General features: G+C 40.7%; 1 protein-coding gene across 2 annotated transcripts; it reads right to left on the bottom strand.

Annotated features, from left to right (window-relative positions):
- Positions 1-590: 590 nt before the first annotated feature.
- Positions 591-11,340, bottom strand: AKAP4 (A-kinase anchoring protein 4). Of its 2 annotated transcripts, none has more exons than XM_019417504.2 (6): positions 11,212-11,340; positions 8,326-8,421; positions 7,248-7,298; positions 6,585-6,686; positions 1,961-4,099; positions 591-933 (listed from the first exon to the last, which is right to left on the bottom strand). In XM_019417504.2, the coding sequence occupies exons 2-6, from the start codon at positions 8,419-8,421 to the stop codon at positions 778-780; spliced, it is 2,544 nt and encodes an 847-aa protein (XP_019273049.2). In that variant the 5' UTR covers positions 11,212-11,340; the 3' UTR covers positions 591-777. The 2 variants fall into 2 exon arrangements, with proteins under 2 accessions (XP_019273049.2, XP_019273047.2); XM_019417502.2 differs by lacking the exon at positions 11,212-11,340 and adding an exon at positions 10,310-10,436.
- Positions 11,341-17,684: the final 6,344 nt, after the last annotated feature.

Below are 17,684 nucleotides of genomic sequence, written 5' to 3'. Positions count from 1 at the left end.
GTGGCTATGAATTTACCATCCTGTAGCTTTATTCTCAGAAAGATTTTCTCTCAGACTGATGGAAGACCAGGAAATCTCATCAATTGAAGTAAATGACTTCTAAGAAAGCTTTATTCACATGTAGGGGAGGATCAGATCCCATTGTAGTTCTGGATAGTATCTATCCATGTGCAGTAAACAGTGAGGGTGTGTGTGAGGCAAGGGGGAGCAATGTCCATGGGTAATATACTTTCTTTCTTCAGTTAGATTTCATGTAAGATAGCCCATCTTCAAAATCTTAACAAAACCCAAGAAGGTTGCATCCTTGGGATTAGAAGAGGAATTATCAAGTTAGTTATGAAATTCTGAGAGAAATAGGGAGACCACAGGTGAAGAAACTCTAAAGAGATTGTATATTGAGATTTGGACAAACCAGGTTGCTTGGGGACTTGGGACATATGTTATAGCCCTGGGTCTTGGGTGCTCAGAAAAGAAGCCAGGGTGAGAACTGGACACATGTCCAACACTGTATCACCAGGTCCTTGGAATTAAACCCATTCTCCTACCTTGCGTCAGGTCTATCTGATCAAGAAAACAATTACACGTTTTTTAAAATTTTTTTTATTCATGTTATTGCCCAGCTTTTGGACACCCTGTATTTGCACAGTCCAACTGCTCAGATGTATTAGGAGATACAATCATGTGGTGTGCAGTTCACTGGCCTGATGGTGGAGATGTTCAGGCTGGGATGGAATGCTGCTAGGGGAGTAAAGGAGAGGAGTCAAAGGAGTTGTTAGCTCACAGGTTAGTGAGCAACCAGTCTAGCAGTTGTTTCTTAGCCATGTTTCCCACGGCTTCATCCAGTTGTCGTTCCTTGGCAAACTTCATGACCTCGTGAAGAAGATCTCCTACACTGTACCCCTTCTCTGCTGCCTTAGCTGAAACTTCAGGAAGCTGTGGAGAGAGCAGAGGTAGCTTGAGTCACATGATGCTTTTGGAGAAGGGACCTAGATGGATAAAGTGAGCCATGATTCTAGGATTAAAGTCTGACACAGTTGCAGGACTGGAGGCTTCTGACATGGCTTTCCTTTTACCTCAGCCCTCCTCTAATGACATAGATCAAAATGCCACAGGACTTTCTTTTTGAGCTTCAGAAAACAAACTCTGGAATCAATTGTGTTCACCAAATACTTCTGATAGGTGCTAGATCCTTCAATTAGTCTGTGATGATTGCTAGGTCAGTGTTAGGGGTTGCCATTCCCCAGCTTCCCTGAAAAAGTATGTGATTGGAAGTAGAGACAATCTCCTGGTCTTGGACTGAAAATAATTTTGGTTCAGTGTTTTATTTCTCTTGAACCCATCTAATGTAGGAAACACAGCTGTGAGATGTGTGTGTGTGTGTGTGTGTGTGTGTGAGAGAGAGAGAGAGAGAGAGAGAGAGAGAGAGAAAGAGAGAGAGAGAGAGAGGAGAGAGAAGCAGTATGTGTATGAATGCTGGTATGAGACTGGAAGGCAAGACCAAGACTAGGATGAAGTAAGTGAGGTGCGTAGGGCAAAAAATTTAAGGAGGCAAGTACTCTTGGGACACATGCAGGACCCGTGAGTTTGGGAAGGAGCTCCGTAGCTCCCTTTTTCTTTTTTTTTCTGTCTCTAATCCTTTGAGGGCCTTCAAACTCAAAACATGACTCAAAAATTGTTCCCCGATGTGTTACCAAATAGTTTGTTGAAAGGATCACTGATAAAATGAGCTAATTTTACTCTCCTCCTCTTGTAGAAGTGCACAGGCCTTGAGATATCCAGAGCCCCACTTAATGATTCACCACTTCTGTCTTTTTACAAAATGAAAGTAATTCATGAAGTGCACAGTAAAGAACAGGCTTGGAAAAAAATTGGGCTGCTCTTGGGTTCTAAGTACAATGCTGCCTCCCTGCCCCTGCCAATCCCAACCCTCTTTTCTTCTTGTGTCTATTGCATTGCTTACCTTCTCCAGTTGTCCATCATCATCTCCCGTGAAGTACAACATGGGCACGTTAAATTGGGAGGCTGCGATCCACTGCAGGACAGCCTGGAGCTGTTTCTGCAAGTTACTGGTTGAGCACTGATTATTAACTATGACTTCAGGCCCAGTTGAGTGTTGATGGGTCTGTGGCATCACACCATCATGACTGTATCTGGAGCCACCAACCTGGTAATTGGGGTTGTTTGCCAAGGCTGCTTGTTCTTCCAACTCAGCAAGGGCTGCCCTGTTATTACTATACTTAGCCATGATAAGGCACAGCTTCATCACAGATTCTACCAGTTGATCTATAAATTGGCGGTTCACTTGCTTCATGCCAGTGGTAGAGTCAAGTTCTTGATTGTCCTGGTATTTTTCTTCCCGTCTGTCAGGTCTCTTAGACATGGAAACTGCTTTGCTTGTTCTGGGCTCAGAACGCTTGTTCTCACCTTCACATGGGTCATCACAGTTGAAGGGGCTTTCACTAAGCAGTTTCTGGATCAGCGTTAAAACAATGTTTGACATATCGAGCTTCTGGGAGTCCAGCTGTTGATTTTCCTTTAGAGAGGTGGATGGTCCAGGAGCTTCACGAGATTCTAGATGTTTCATTGGAAGTGCCTTGGCGCTTTGGCCACTTGCACACTTTTCATATTGGGCACTCTGAGTCATATAGCCCATGGTGGAACTAGGACACTCGTCTTCTAATGCATCTTTGCCTTTGGCCTGCTGGGTCAGATGGTACTGGATCAACATAAGGGCAGACACAATCAAGTCCTTTGCCAGCGAATCTGTGGAAGGGCTGATCTTTTCTCTATTTTCCTCCATATTGGCACATGCTTTGCCAGGCATCTTGCCTTGGTTTCCTTGCTTTTGGTTCCACATGGTCAGGCCCTCCTTGAGGATGTGTTCACCGACTTTCTCGGCACTGGTCAATGACTTGCACTGCTCTGGTTTCATCTTGCCTTTGTCCTTCCCCTTCATCTCAGCTTTCATAGCTGAGAATTCAAGACTTTGGTTTTTGCATTTGGGATCATGGGACCCAGCTTTCAAGGATGCATATGACAGACTCTGTGATTTGGTCTCCTTCTTCTCCCCAAGAAGAGCACTGACCAGACGCTTCAGCATGGCTTCCATGATATCTGCAGCATTTTGTTTTCCGTGGTTGAACAGATTCCTCTTGACCGCTGAGACAAAGTCTGAGTCAGTCATCAGGACCCCAGTGATATTATGCAGGTTCTTCATGCAGGAATCAATCAAATCAGACACAATTTCTTTGGTGTGTTTTAACAACACCCTCTTCAGGACCACACAGGCTGGAACTTGCTTCCCAGAGCTATGTATTTTCAAGGTCTTCATAACAGAGACAATCATGTCAGATGCCACCTGATTTGCATAAACCATGAGCCCTTTGCTGATAGAATCTGCAAATTCTTTGCTGTCTCTTTGACACATCTGTTTGTCACCACCCTTGTTCTTGTTGGACAATTCACTATACAGAAAGGTTTTCTGGCCACCTTCCCTGCACTCCTCCCCAGTGCCCCGCATTTCTTCAGAGGTCAGTTCCACAGCATCATGGGCCATTTCAGAAGCGATCTTCCTCACAGCACTTCGAGGGCTGTTTTTACCCTTTTCCCCGGGGGATGAATAGATAGAATGATGAAGGCACTTGCTTCCACCTTCCAACTTCTCCTGGATTTCCTTATGAGCCATCTGGATTACCAGAGAAGATAGTCGGTTGACATAGAAGGAAAGGTCATCCATAGAACATTCGCCATCAGGGGAAATAACTGCCCTCTGATTGCTAGGAGATTTGGCTGGAGGAGTGGAAGGACTCTGGTTATTGTTGGTGTTTTTGGCTGCTGTAGTTTCTAGACATAGCCGTTGAGGTCCGTTGGCCAAATAATCTATGTTTAGTTGGTCGGCATAGACGCTGTAGCAGTTCTCAGAGGGTAATTTGTGATTTTTGTCTTCTGTGTCTCCTACTTTGTGTTTACAGCTAGAGGCTGAGGGGCTCAGTGCATGCTGGAAGCCCAAGGCATACTTCTGGAGGTCATTCAGAAGCCAATTGAGGACACTTATGGGATCAGAGGGAGCTTGTTTGAAAAGACACACAGATCCCTCCGTCTAAAAAAAGAAGAACACCTATCCATAAGAGTTTGGGTAGGGTACTTCTTTCGCTCATTTTATTTAGAAGATATATCTTCTAAACCACACAGATTAGGGATTTGGCCTTTAGAATTTGCATGGGAACTTAACATACAATTATAACCATTAATACATGTTCAAACACAAGTGGCAGCCACAAAAAATCAGAGTATATACATTGGTACACTTAACTACACCTGATTGTTAGCAATATATTTGCCAATTTCATCTGTGTATGTGTGCTTATCTCAATATGTGTCAAAAATGTATCCATGTATCCATTGTGTGCATATGCATATTAATATAGCAATTCATAAGTGTGAACATTTCAATAGATGTGAGAATGTGTCAGACTGTATTGTGTGTGAAGATGTGCGTGTGTATATGTGTGTGTATATGTGTATGTCAGTGCACATGTTTGAGTAGGTATAAGGATGTGTAATATGTTGACATCGATACCCACTGCCACATGTGCATGTTACTGTGTATATGTTGTACATGTGTGGGAATGTAAACATGAGAGTGTGTATGTCAGTGTATCTGAGAATATGTAAATAAGCAAGTGCCAATTTGAATGATATGCATATATTTATGATATAAATCCAGTAGCATGTATCATGCAGCCATAAATGCATTTGTGTATATTACTGCATATATTCACATAGTAACATACACACTCATTAATATATTCATGTATAATTAATGCATACTATATTAATATGTGTATGTTAAAATATGACTGTGTGGAAATAGGTGATTGAATAATGACTATGTAGTCTGTCAATAAATTGGGTATCACTTATGCTCTATTTATATGCTAGGTCAGTGCGTGAGAGTGTGTATTAGTACACACACCCTCGCATTTGCGTTTGTGTGTGAATACATGAGTGGGGATGTTATTGCATTTGTATGGATGTGTGTATCAATGCATTCAAAGAGAGTTAGTGACTATGTATCATTTTGTTTAAGTTTGTATGGGTGTGTATCAACATGAAGTATATTTATAGGTGTGTATGCTTATACCTGAGTCTGTATGGTCACCAATGTTTTGATCAAGGGTTATGGGTGTTAATGTGTGTGAGTATATGTTTATGCATAGTGTGCATGGATATATATATATGTGGATGTTTATATGTGTCACATGTGGGCGTGCCAAGGTATCTGACTCTGTATGACTGTATATCACTGTTTATGAATAGGTCAAATACATAAATTTGTTAGATTAGTGCTTATGTGTGTTTGTCAATGTCACAGGTAGCCAGGCATGAGTATGTCATTGCTTGTATAAATTCCTTTTTGTTAATGTATATAGATGTATGTATCAATGTATATGTCACTTTGTGTAGATTTATATGCTTGTGACTGTGTATGCCCATGTCTGGGTATGTGTATATGTATTATATACTTTTTCTACTCAGTGCTAAGTGCCATGGCCCTCTTTGCCCCTTTGATTGCTTCATCTCCTGTCTTTTCATGGAATTCCTGGAAACGTGAGGTCATGATAAGTTCAATTTTTGCAAATGGGCTTGATACAATCAAGGGTATCTGCCTTGTGTGTAGGAAATATGGGCTGCTCTTTTAAAAATAAACACCAGGTATAATTTATCCCTTTCTTGAGGCTCCAAAATTGAGTTGGCCACCCCCAACTGAACTCAAAACTATTTAGAGAATATTTTGCAACTGGCTTTTCCTTCCTTAGGGGTTACACTCATCATTCAAAAGGTGCCTGGGGGGCCAGAAATGATGTTTCTCATTATAACATGAGCCTAGGAACATAGAACAAGAAACATTTGACTGTTTTGCACTAAAGCCAAATATCCTGTGCCAATACCAGCCGCTCTGAGCTTGTAGGACTGTGGGGATGACTTGTCATGTACTCTAATGCCTACCCCAAACCAGAGGCCCAACAGATATAATCCTTACACAAAAACAAAAGGATTCTATATGTGACAGGGGCATACAATTCTAATTGTTTCTAACTTTATGCTATCCAATAGCCTAGGTAATCTCTTGGACAACAGGGTAGGAACAAGGCAACTACAGTTCTTGGTTGTTGTGGATTCTCTCTGCTCCATATCCTCATTCTTCCTTCTTGGTCTCTGGGCAATGTGGGGCACACAAGTCTATTACAAGCCAGCAAAGAATAATGCAAAGGATCTTGCTTATAAGCCCACATCCTAATTAGGATAAGAATAGCAAAGTTATGTTTGGAGTACGTACCTGAAATCAGGAAAGGGCATTATGAGCCTTTGTGATTAGTGCCATTGTTAGATACCTGAGCATTGAACTTACCGTTACTCTGAACTTAGGACTGTGTTCTCTAGAATGTCATAGTATTCAAATTTATGGGCATGTTTGACAATAATTATCTTACTATCTGTGAACCAGAGTCCTCAGACTCAGCATTCAGGTCTAAGAATTAGACCTAAGAATTAGAAAGGGTGAGCTCAGAGACTAAGTATACCTTAGACTGGTCTTGCTTCTCAGTATCCTTGATGACAATAATCTCTTTTTCTTCTAGATTCCCCAGGTTTAAGTCACCTTCTGAACTGGAACCAGCAGTATCCTATGGAATTAAGGGATAAGATTTTTATGAACAGTTGGTTTTTGAGACTTCTCTAGGCTGCCCTCCTAGGCTACCACTTCAAAGTATGAATGTTATGTCTCCTATTATGCTTTTCTTTCTGAAGGAGAGGTAGGACTGTAGTGCTCTCTAGTCTTTGAAGAATGATAAAGTTCCCTCCACAAATTACTACTCCCCTTTCCCAAGCCCCACAGAAGGTATTCACAAAGCTGTCAGTCTCAGGAATCATATTCTGTTAATCATCAAACTTTTGGACAGGTTTTTTTTTTTTTTAATTTCGCTTCTGACATGCTATTTTCTATGTGTTAATTCTTTCAGCCCTACCAACAACTTAAGTGGCTTCTAAAATGAGATTTGGTATCTAGAGTGACAGTAAATTCTGAACCAGGGATCCTGAGCTCACAAGAACAATGACCTTCCATTTGAATCTCCTCCACCTTTCCACGCTCTGCTACAGCCTTTCGCTTTTCTCATGCTGTGGCTGATAAAACCCACTCAGCAGTTTCCCACCCATTCCAAGGGAGGGGAGCAGAGAATACCCACCTTAGGATCTTTACCTTCCACATTCAAGGTAGACACATCGACAAAGCATATCTGTATCAAATTAGGAGGGTGAATTTAGAAAAACTCTAAAGACTGTAATTTCTTTCTGAGAGATGACAATAGCACTTACCTTATAGGATTCTTGTGAGGACTAATTAAGATACTGAATGTAAAGCTTTTAGCAGAGTGCCGGTACACAGTAAGTACTCAATAGATGTTAATATGATTATTACTAGGCAGACAGAATCTAAGCATTTCTGTAGTTCATAAATGAGAATACCTACCTGTCAGACAGAAGCCCAAAATATAATATCCACATTTATTAAGAAAACTGAGAAGAGAGGTGGCTTGCCCAACCGACACAAACTCAAAGGTGGAACTTTCATTAGAAGTTGATTCTAATTGATTCCCAGTTTACAGCACTTTCTGCTATAGTGTTCCCCAAATGTGGTATTTTTACTACTGATGATATAGAATATTTTAGGTGGTACGTAAATAGATGTTTGTATGTAATAGGTGTACTTGCTGTTGTTTATTTGGAAAATACATACTAAAACATCGAACCTGTGGTATTACAGACAATAATGCTTAGGGTGATGGTAATTTTTAAATGTATTTGAATTTTAAATTAATTTTTAAAAACATAGCAGAAATATGTATTAAGTAAATAATAGTATGAGTGGTGCTGGAACAAGATAAAAAAAATGTGAAGTACTATGCAAATCACTTGAAGTTTGGGAAACAGAGCATGAAGTATTTTGCCCTCCTGAGGGAGTCCCACTTTAGTGTAACTGACTGGTAGCTAGATGACATTGTGACTTCAGAAGTGTTAGGTAATAAGGGCTGGTAACTAGGCAACCACCACTTCTCCCTCCCCCTCAGACTCCCCCCTAACCTTCCAGCCCCAGGTCCTTTACATCACTCCTGGTCCTGACTCTCCCTTTGTCCTTGTGTCGTTGAGCTTGGTTGCTTGGAGACATCACAGTATCACTGTCCATTAGTCTATCCTGGGCTCCAATATATCTATATTCCTACACTGATCCTTTCCACTCCTTGGTAGGGGTAATTTTATACTTACGACTTTCCGGTCCTGATCTTGCTGTCCTTTTGGGCTGTGGAGATCAACCTTGCACACGCCCCTGCGGCTATGTAACCAGTCAATATCATCAGACATCTGTAAAGAGAAGGGAAAGAAATCTGAATATATAACTATATAACTATATAGCTATATAACTATATAACTATATATATATAGTTATATATATATATATATATATATATATATATATATACTCAGCCAGTTTCTAAAAGCCATATATAACTATATAACTATCTAAGCTATATAACTATATAACTATATATATGCTTTTAGAAACTGGCTGAGTTTGTGTAAGAATCTCTGAAGGGCTTCCTGAAACCCATCTGTATGTTTCAATTAGGTTTAGACTAGGAACTGGAAGGGTGAGCAATGGGGGAAGGAACTATGAAATGTTTGAACTTGATAATCAGGATCATTTAGCACAGTCCATAGTCTCCTTTAATTTAGACTTCCTACATCAAGTATTTGGAATCATGGGAGTATCATATTAATTTGTGAGAAACAAGTCAGGAAAAATGGCAGTCTGAGAAGCAAATTTAAAGGAGGTCTAGGGACTTTAGGAATTAAATTTAATGATTTACTTCTACCCAACTCTACTAGATCTCATGTGTCTCCACTTCTGTTTACCCACTCTAGGTTACCTCAAAGAATAAAGCTCATCTCATCCTCTTTAACTGAATTTTAGCTAACTCCAGTTCAACCAGAGTCTTTCTCATTACATCAAAGAAAATGAAATTAGGTAAATAGCTGTAATACTTATTACATAGGGCCATTGGAAAAGATTAGGGTCAACACCAGTAGAGTAAATAAATAGCCCTTTTAATCAAAACAACATAGAAGATTCCAACATAAAACAAGTTTATGAATGCTGAGAAAACTTCCTAATAGCTGTAAGTATAACCAAAAGACAGATGTCTGAGGGAAGACCAGACCCTGATCCCATAGGCCAAGTTTAATTTTATTTTTGAAAGAAAAAAGAATCTCTGCCAACTTCTTCCAACCCCCCCACCTCCCACCACCTCCCACCCTGGCCTGGAACTAAAAGTAAAAAGGAAATGGCAGAGGCCACTGATTGATTTTTGCTATGTAAGACCTCAGATCTATGTTCAGGAAGACACAGTTAAGAGCTCAGTAGAATTGTTTTGGTTTCTGGAGCTTGAATTTGATTTCTTTTTAAAATTTAACAAGAGAAGCCTTTTTGCCAAGTTATTAGAGGGCAGTTGAATTCCTTTTCCCCAACTCCCTTAAAAACTTAGAACCTTTTAACCTCTACCTCCCTCCCCTCCCTCTCTTTACTCTTCTTCCCCCCCTCCCTTCTTCCTTTCCTCTCCCTCCTTCCCTACTTATCTTCCTCTCTTTCTCCATCCTTCCCTCCCTCACCCCTGCCCTCCTCTCTCCTCCTTCCTTCCCCTCCCTTACCTCCCCTTCTCTCTCCTTCCCTCCCCTTCTCTCTTTCCCTCCCCTCCTTTGTCCTTCCCTCCCCTCCCTTCCTCTCTCCTTCCCTCCTCTCCTCTCTCCTTCCCTCCCTCCCTCCCCTGCCATCCCCTCTCTTCCCTCCCTCCCCTCTCTCCCCTGCCCTCCTCTCTCCTTCTTCCCTCCCTCCCTTGCCCTCCTCTTTCCTCCTTCCTTCCCTCTCCCTCTCTCTCAACATTTTTATAACAGCTATCCTCTGATGGTTATCTTTTCACACGATACTGCATTTCTACCCTTTGCCATTCCCAACTGCCCACCCCCAGATCTTTTCGGGCTCTCACTTCAAGAATGTCTACACACCCCTGAAAAAGTTTTAGGAAAGGGCTTCCCACACCCACTCATAAGAGGGAGTTTCTTTTCTAAAAAAAACTAGAGATGACTAGCATAGGAAAAAAGAAGGAAAGTCATAGAGGTCCCTCATATGATTTGGATATAGCCTTAGTCCAAATCCAAAAGAATTGTAAAAAAATAAAATTTGTGAACTCATTACCTTGATAATGAAGTTATTTTAGGCTTTTCGCTGAAACTGTGCCACCCAGAAGGGAGATGTGCCCCTTTAGATGGAAGTGGGCAGTGCCAAGTTCTTGGGCACTTGCGGCTGGCTGCCACCCCAGTCAGCTGTTGGATGAGACTGATGGGCCAGGCTTTTCCCTGCTGCCTTTGACCCGGGGGTGTGACAACATAATTGGTTGGGTCACAATGCCTGAGACTAGCAACCTCAGCAAAGGTGTGGCAATCTGGCAAACTCAGTAGCCCTTCACATCAAAAGCACATGAGGCTGTCTGCTGTACAACAACCCTTTTCTGTTCTCTCTAGGAAGGTACACATATTTATTTCACATTTTGTCCAGCTCACAATCCCTTGAGACTTCCATTCTCTTTCCTCTTCTTGTTTCCAGAACAATCTAATCATATTAGTTACCTGTTTGGTGGGGGTCTGTATTTTTCACATAGAGAATTACCACCAGCCTTAATGAATAAAAAACTATTAATTTTCACATCTTAGCTTATTTCTCTTTGGGTTTCCCACTAGAGATTCAGAGTTATGTGGCAAGAGATCTTTGGATTTATGTAGAAACAAAAAATGTTGAAGTCCTTTCTGGATATCCTGAATAAAAGTATAAAAATAGAAAGTTGGAGGCTGCCTTAATAGCTTCTGTGATTTCACCTCACCACGAAGACACCCCCTTAGCTAGTCAAAAAGAAGTCAGAGGGAAAAATGGGTGATGGGCATTGAGGATGGCACTTGTTGGGATGAGTGCTAGGTGTTGTATGTAAGCGATGAACCACAAGAATCTACCCCAAAAGCCAAGAGCACACTGTATACACTGTATGTTAGCCAATTTGACAATAAATTATATTAAAACAAGGAGAAGTTAGAAAATGCCCCTACCTTGGTAGTACTAGAGTAGGCTGTTTCACAGGACCTTGGGATGATTTTTTTCTTGTTAATTTGGATGCTGTGATGACCCTTCTAGTCTGACACAGGATGTTGCTTCTTTCCTCAACCCTCCATACTCTCCTAAAGCCTTCCCCACCAGCTGGCCCCAGAACTCCTACTTAATGACATCACTGTTTCTATGGAGAACAGTGACAGCACAAAAATGGGAGCTTTATTCTTAGGAGTATGCATGCCTAGCAAACTCTAACCTTCATCATGAGACATAATTTTCTAAGAAAAAAAAGGCTAGTCTACTTAGGACAGGGTCAGCCTTGCACAGACTTTTTAAGTTATGAAAGGACCTGAGCCCCACTTACTCTTTTTCATTATATGGCTCTTGCTGGATTTCTGGCTACCATATTCTTTAAAGGATTATCCATTAGACTTTGAGGTGCCTTTAGGTTAGCCTCAGTTTCACAACATTAGTCCATAACCAAATGGCTCACACTGTGCCCAAGTCTCATCTTTTTTCCTCTCCTTCCTCCATATGTTTCCACTTTAACCTCATACATGTGAATAAATGCATCTGAACTAATTATAAGTCGAGATGATCCCCTAAATAATAGTTTTGTATTCTTGATTCTACTTCAATTTCTTCTTGTTACCCCTGAGACTGCATGTCTTGACTAACCCTGATGTACAATTTCAATCTTGTTAGTTTATGACATCAAAAAGAAACAGAACTGGACATTTGTTAAGAGTGGCAAGACAGATTTTATTCAGACTACTGCAGTAAGGAATAGAATCTTCCAGTGAACAGAGCTCAACTCCACTGAAACAAGAGGCAGAAGGCTTTTTAAATGTTGGGGTGTGCTAAAGGGAAAAATGCTGAGGGAAACGTGTGTGTGTGTGTGTGTGGGGGGGTGATCAATGTGATTAGGGCAACTGTGTTTGCTAACTGGTACTTATCGAAGTTAGGCTCCTATCCTTTCACAGAGATTAGGAGACAGGGGTCCTATCTTTCTTGATAATTACCTTTCAAAGGGATGGCTCCTAGGTCCTTGAGAAAAATATTTCTGGGTTGTAGAAGATATATCTCAAAGTAACAGAGAAAGGATTTACAATGATAGGTTTTCTAAAGAAATGCTCTAAGAAAAGGGAGGTCAGGGGCCTATAATCAGGTTTTGGCTGAAACAAACAGTAAATTCTTCTGGCAGTGTTGAACTTCCGTAGGCAGGTCTTTTAAGGATGCTGGGGTCATCATCCTAGGGATATGGCCTTGAGCTGATAGAAACTATGTTAGTGTTTGTTCAAATCTCTTAATGTATGGAATGGATGATACTGTTTGTACCCAAAGTTGCAGTTCTTATCAGCTATGGTTGAGGCCTAGTTGAGAAGAAATTTCCTGGGGCCTGAGTATATCAAGTCATCATGTTGTATACTTTAAATATATACAATTTTTATTAAAAATACATTTTGGTCAAGGAGGGAGTCTTTGTAAGTCAGTGGTGATGAATTAAATCCACAGTACAAGACTTGTTTTCCCTGTATCATTTTTTTTTTGTCAAGACTTTTGATTAAAGAAAAAGTTGGAGCTCCTGTGTCTGGCTCATGTCTGTGGAATAAGAAGCAAAGAATAAAACTGTTTATTTATTCTCCAAGCACAAGAATGTATATCCCTAAGATTAAAAAAACAAAAAAACCCTCGCCCCAAAAACCTCTATGTTTATCAGCCCAGAAGGGAACAACTGTGATCTGGGCCTGGAAAATGTCTTACTAAATCTCCTGAATGACAAAAAGAGAACTATTATGGATGATTAGAGCCCTGTCTCACAGCGCCCCAATCCTGTCATCCTGGAGGCTACCCAGGAGCAAACAAGAGCAGCATTTGGATGGGAAACCAACAACAAAAATGTAAGGAGGCTCAGTCATAGGTTATGGTATGTCCTCTGCCTCTTCTTTCTCTTAAGCTCCTGAGATTCTCAGACCAGCGTATACTGACTAGAGATGGCAACAGATGGGTGGGGTAGAAGGGATGTTCAAAGAGTGAGAAGAAGGAATATGGTGTGTCAGTGTGTGAATATTTGTAAGGTACAAGGCATGTACTTAGATCAGCCTTTAGGAGCCGAACATAGAGATGTTAAACAAAGAAGCTTTGATTGTCTTTTTTTTTTTAAACCATCATCATCCATTTTCTAACTTTGTTTATTCTAACCAAACATCTCTTCCATACAAACTTGTGAATAATTGTAGAAATCAACACCTTAAATATGCTTTCAGTCTACATTTCTTTTGAAACAGCTATTAAGATAGTAAAAACGGGACCTGTGTTTGTCACTGTTCTGAATAATGGCAAAATGAAATTTAAATGAGCTGAACTATTAGTCTTCATGAAATCACTGTCTGCCTGTTAGCCTAAGTATCTTCCAGTCTCAGATTAGGCTACCTAATTTAGTTTATGAGATGGCACTGTGACCATTTGGAAAATGTGCAGTGATACCAGTGATTTACAGACATTATTTATTGTGGAGCAATATAAATGTAACTCCTGTTCTCCTGAATTATTTTTCAGACATGAGAATACACACTGTCATTCACAGCAGCTTCTCACAACCATGCTAAAGTGAAATATTAGATAGCTATTCTGAACATCTCAGCACCGGTGCTGCATAATTACTTCCATCAAGTATTTATGTTATATCTGTACTGGGTATACCTGGCCTTTCCTATTTGTGATTGAAGTAGTGGAGGGAGAAAATAAAGGACTTTAAAATGCTATAAATATTCTCTCTCTCTCTTTTTTTATTCCAGAGGGAAACTGTTAAAGAAAAGAAGGTTCTTAGATATGTTGGGGTTTCCTTTTAGGCAGAGGCTTAATTAGGCAGCTAAGGTCTGTTCTGTGGCCTTGTTGTAGATAATGACTTAATAGCTATTTGTGAAAGGTGGGCTTGGCTTGACAGTTGCCATTTCTGGTCAGGCTCCTCCCTCTTATAATTGGGAAATTTCCTTCCTCTGATTTCCTAGAACATTTGCTTCTTGTCTGTATAATTCATCTGACATTTACTAGATCTGGCCTTGTAGAGTTAATTAACTTTTTCTATTCCTGGATCACCTGCTTCAAAAGCCGGGCAGGCAGCCAGTTTTTCCCATCTCTCATTGTATTCGCTGCAATACAGCCCACGGCTGGGCTCAGGGAACAAATGATGGTGTTAGAATTTCAGGTAGCAAACAATTCAGAAGCCACGGAGTCCTGGGAATCTGTAATAATATTTCAGTGGGCAGTATACTTCTTAGAGAAGTAACTCTCAGACTTTAGTGCGGCTCAGAATCACCTGTAGGACTTGTGAAGCTAGTTGGGCTCTGTCCCAGAGGTTTTAATTCTGCAGGTCTGGAGTGGGGCCTGAAAATTTGCCCGGTACTGTGTTTTACATGCATCATCTCATTTAATTGTCACACAGCCTTAAGAAACGGGTACTATTTTAATCCCGATTTCATCTCAATGGGGGGCTGGATCAATGGGGGAAGCCATTTGGCTGGGTGGAAGGCTAGGTGAGGCACTACCCATTACATCATTTAACGGTTGGGTGGGTGTATGTGTGTGCGCGCCCAGAGTGGTACGCCTTTTCTTTCTTTGAAGGGTCTGAAAACGCCCAAGAGAGATTTCTTGAGGAAAAGAAAAGTATAAGGGGTATGTCCTCTGATCTTTTGGCCCCATCTGGTGGTTTCAAGTCTGAACAAAGTGCTCATCTGTTACCCCCCCCCCCCCCCCCCCCCCCCCGCTGGTGAGAATGGTGGGGTCGGACCGCCTGCCTCCGCGGATCCATTTTCTGAGGCGACTTTTTCTGGAGGGGGTTGCTCTGAGGCGATTGCTCTGAGGAAGTTATTCTGAGGTGGTTAGTCCCTTTTGACCCCATCCGTGTTTTGTTTTGTTTGTTTCCGTTTCCTACTACTTGGGGAGTCCATTTTCAATACGTAGCGTTTGTTCCAGCCCGTCTATGGCTTGTTAAAAGTAAAACTTGTTTTTCTAGGCATTAAACGGGTCTTTTGCCTTATATGTGTAAATATATAAACATATATTTTGTGTCAGAGCTGGAGATTTAGGTGAGGGAGCTAGGCTGTGAATAGGATTTTTTTTTTCTTGTCAAACCGACAAACTTGTCTCCAATGTCTGATGGAAAGTACTTAAATATAGCATTAACTGGCAATAACGTTTTTACTACCCCCCCCCCCCCCATAGTATCTTTGTCAGTGAATGAACGTTTTAAACAAAGACCCTTGGAGGAGAGGAAGGGGATCTGGAAGCGTGAAGCTTTTCGGTTCCCTCGAGGCATTGGTGGGCACCCCCTCCCGTCCCCCACCCCCAGACTCTCTTAAGGTTCTCCTTGATTTGAAGAATGTTAAAATGGGGTGAAGACTGGCCTAGTCTTCCTTCCGCTTTGTTTTGTACTTGCCCCGTGGGGGTGTCAGGCTGAGACCGTGCCTGTTGCTCTCAAATCAAGAGGGTAAAATGGGGGTAATGAGTTCATGTGGCCACTAGGAGGTCGCAGCAACTTGGAAAACATGTTTCCACACAGTGTGAGATCATCCCTTAGAGAAACCTGTTTTGCCAAGGCATTCCTCAAATTAAAGGTGAAATTGGCGATCCTGCCCTCATAGAATCACTCTCCATCCTAAAAACCTCACTTTTTGTGTATATTTATTGATGCATCTCCTTCAAAAAAGTTGTTTATAGGTTCCAGGAAATCAGGGATTATTGTATTTCATCATGAGCTTTATCTTTCCAGACGGGGTAATGCTTGAGGAGAATGACTGTGTTTTACTGATTTTCATTTACCCTGCAAGGGATAGCACTAGATTCGTATATGCTTAAGGATATGCTTAAGGATATTTACATAACTGAAAAATCAGTATGTACACCTGAAACTAATATGTTATCTACCAATTATATATCAGTTAAAAAATAACGAAAATTAGTGGTAACAGTTGTTCAAGAATTGCCATGGCCAAGAATGTTGAGCCACCTTTGTCCAAATTGCCTGGCTTGTTGCAGTAAGTTCCTAACTGGTTCTGAGTCTTTCCTTGCTACTCTTAAACAGAATTTTTTGAAAGAATCAATATATTTTATTAGCTAGTTATTTTTAAAACAGCTTTATTGAAATCTAACTCACATACCACATAATTCACCTATTTAAAGTGTACAAATCAATGATTCTTAGTATATTCAGAGTTGTGGAACCATCACCATAATCAATTTGAGAACTTTTTCATCACCAAAAAAGAAGTCATACCCCATCTCCCCTAACCCTATGCTTTAAAATTTTTTTTCTTTAATGTTTACTTATTTTTGAGAGTGACAGAGCATGAGCAGAGGAGGGACAGAGACAGAGGGAAGTGAGCAGAGGAGGGACAGAGAGAATTACAGAATTCAAAGAGGCTCCAGGCTCTGAGCTGTCAGCACAGAGCCCAAAGCAGGGCTTGAACTCACAAACAGGGAGATCATGCCCTTAGCCAAGGTCGGAGGCTTAACCAACTGAGCCACCCAGGTGCTCTTCCCCTAAATCTATACTTACCCAGGCTTAGGCAATCACTAATTTACTTTCTGTATAGATTTGCCTGTTTTGGACATTGCATATAAATGGAATCATGTAGTAGGTGGGTCTTTTGTGACTGACTTCTTTCACTTAGCATAAGTTTCCCCAGTATGGAATTGTGACAGCATGTGTGAAATGTTTACGAGTGACTCTCTTTCAACACTCAGTGCCAAGGATTTTTTCTGGAGGTTGGTGGTGCAGGCACCCTCTACCTAGTACCTACTGGAACTCTAAAGTCCCAGGAGGAAATCTGGTGATCACTGTAAGCCATATTGTTTGCACAGTTAAAGTACAGTGACTTTTATCCATTAGGGTGGTGGGAACCCTTCCCAAATCCAAGTTTTCAGATCCTAGCCAAGGGCCAACCTTGCCAGCAGGATTTTTGGATGATAACACTCTCTGGTCAGCTATGTTAACTCTTTTCTACACAGATGTTGATAGGGATTTCGTTGATTCTGTAGATCAATTTGAGGGGCATGCCATCTTAACAATTTTAAGTATTTCAATCGATGAACATGGGATGTATTTACATATAGTTAAGTCTTTAGTTTTTCTTAATTATGTTTTGTGGTTTTCAGTGTACAAGTCTTGTACTTCTTTTGTTAAATTTATTTTTAAGTATTTTATTCCTTTTGATGCCATTATAAGTGGAATTGTTTTCTTAATTTTATTTTCAGATTGTTCCTTGCAAGTGTATAGAAATACAATTGAGTCTTGTATATTGATTTTGTATGTTACAGCGTTGAGCTCATTTATTAGCTCTAATAGCTTTCTTATTTTTTTTGTGGATTCCTTAGCCTGTTAATATGGTAGATTACATGGATTGATTTTTTTGAACCAGCCTTGCATCCTTGGAACAAACCCCACTTGGTCATGGTAAATAATACTTTTTAT

This window comes from Panthera pardus, unplaced genomic scaffold (assembly GCF_024362965.1).
Source record: "Panthera pardus isolate Hobbes unplaced genomic scaffold, ASM2436296v1 HiC_scaffold_27, whole genome shotgun sequence".
NCBI lineage: Eukaryota > Metazoa > Chordata > Mammalia > Carnivora > Felidae > Panthera > Panthera pardus.
Note: the sequence above shows the minus strand (reverse complement) of the source record. Positions and strands in the feature narration are given on the sequence as shown.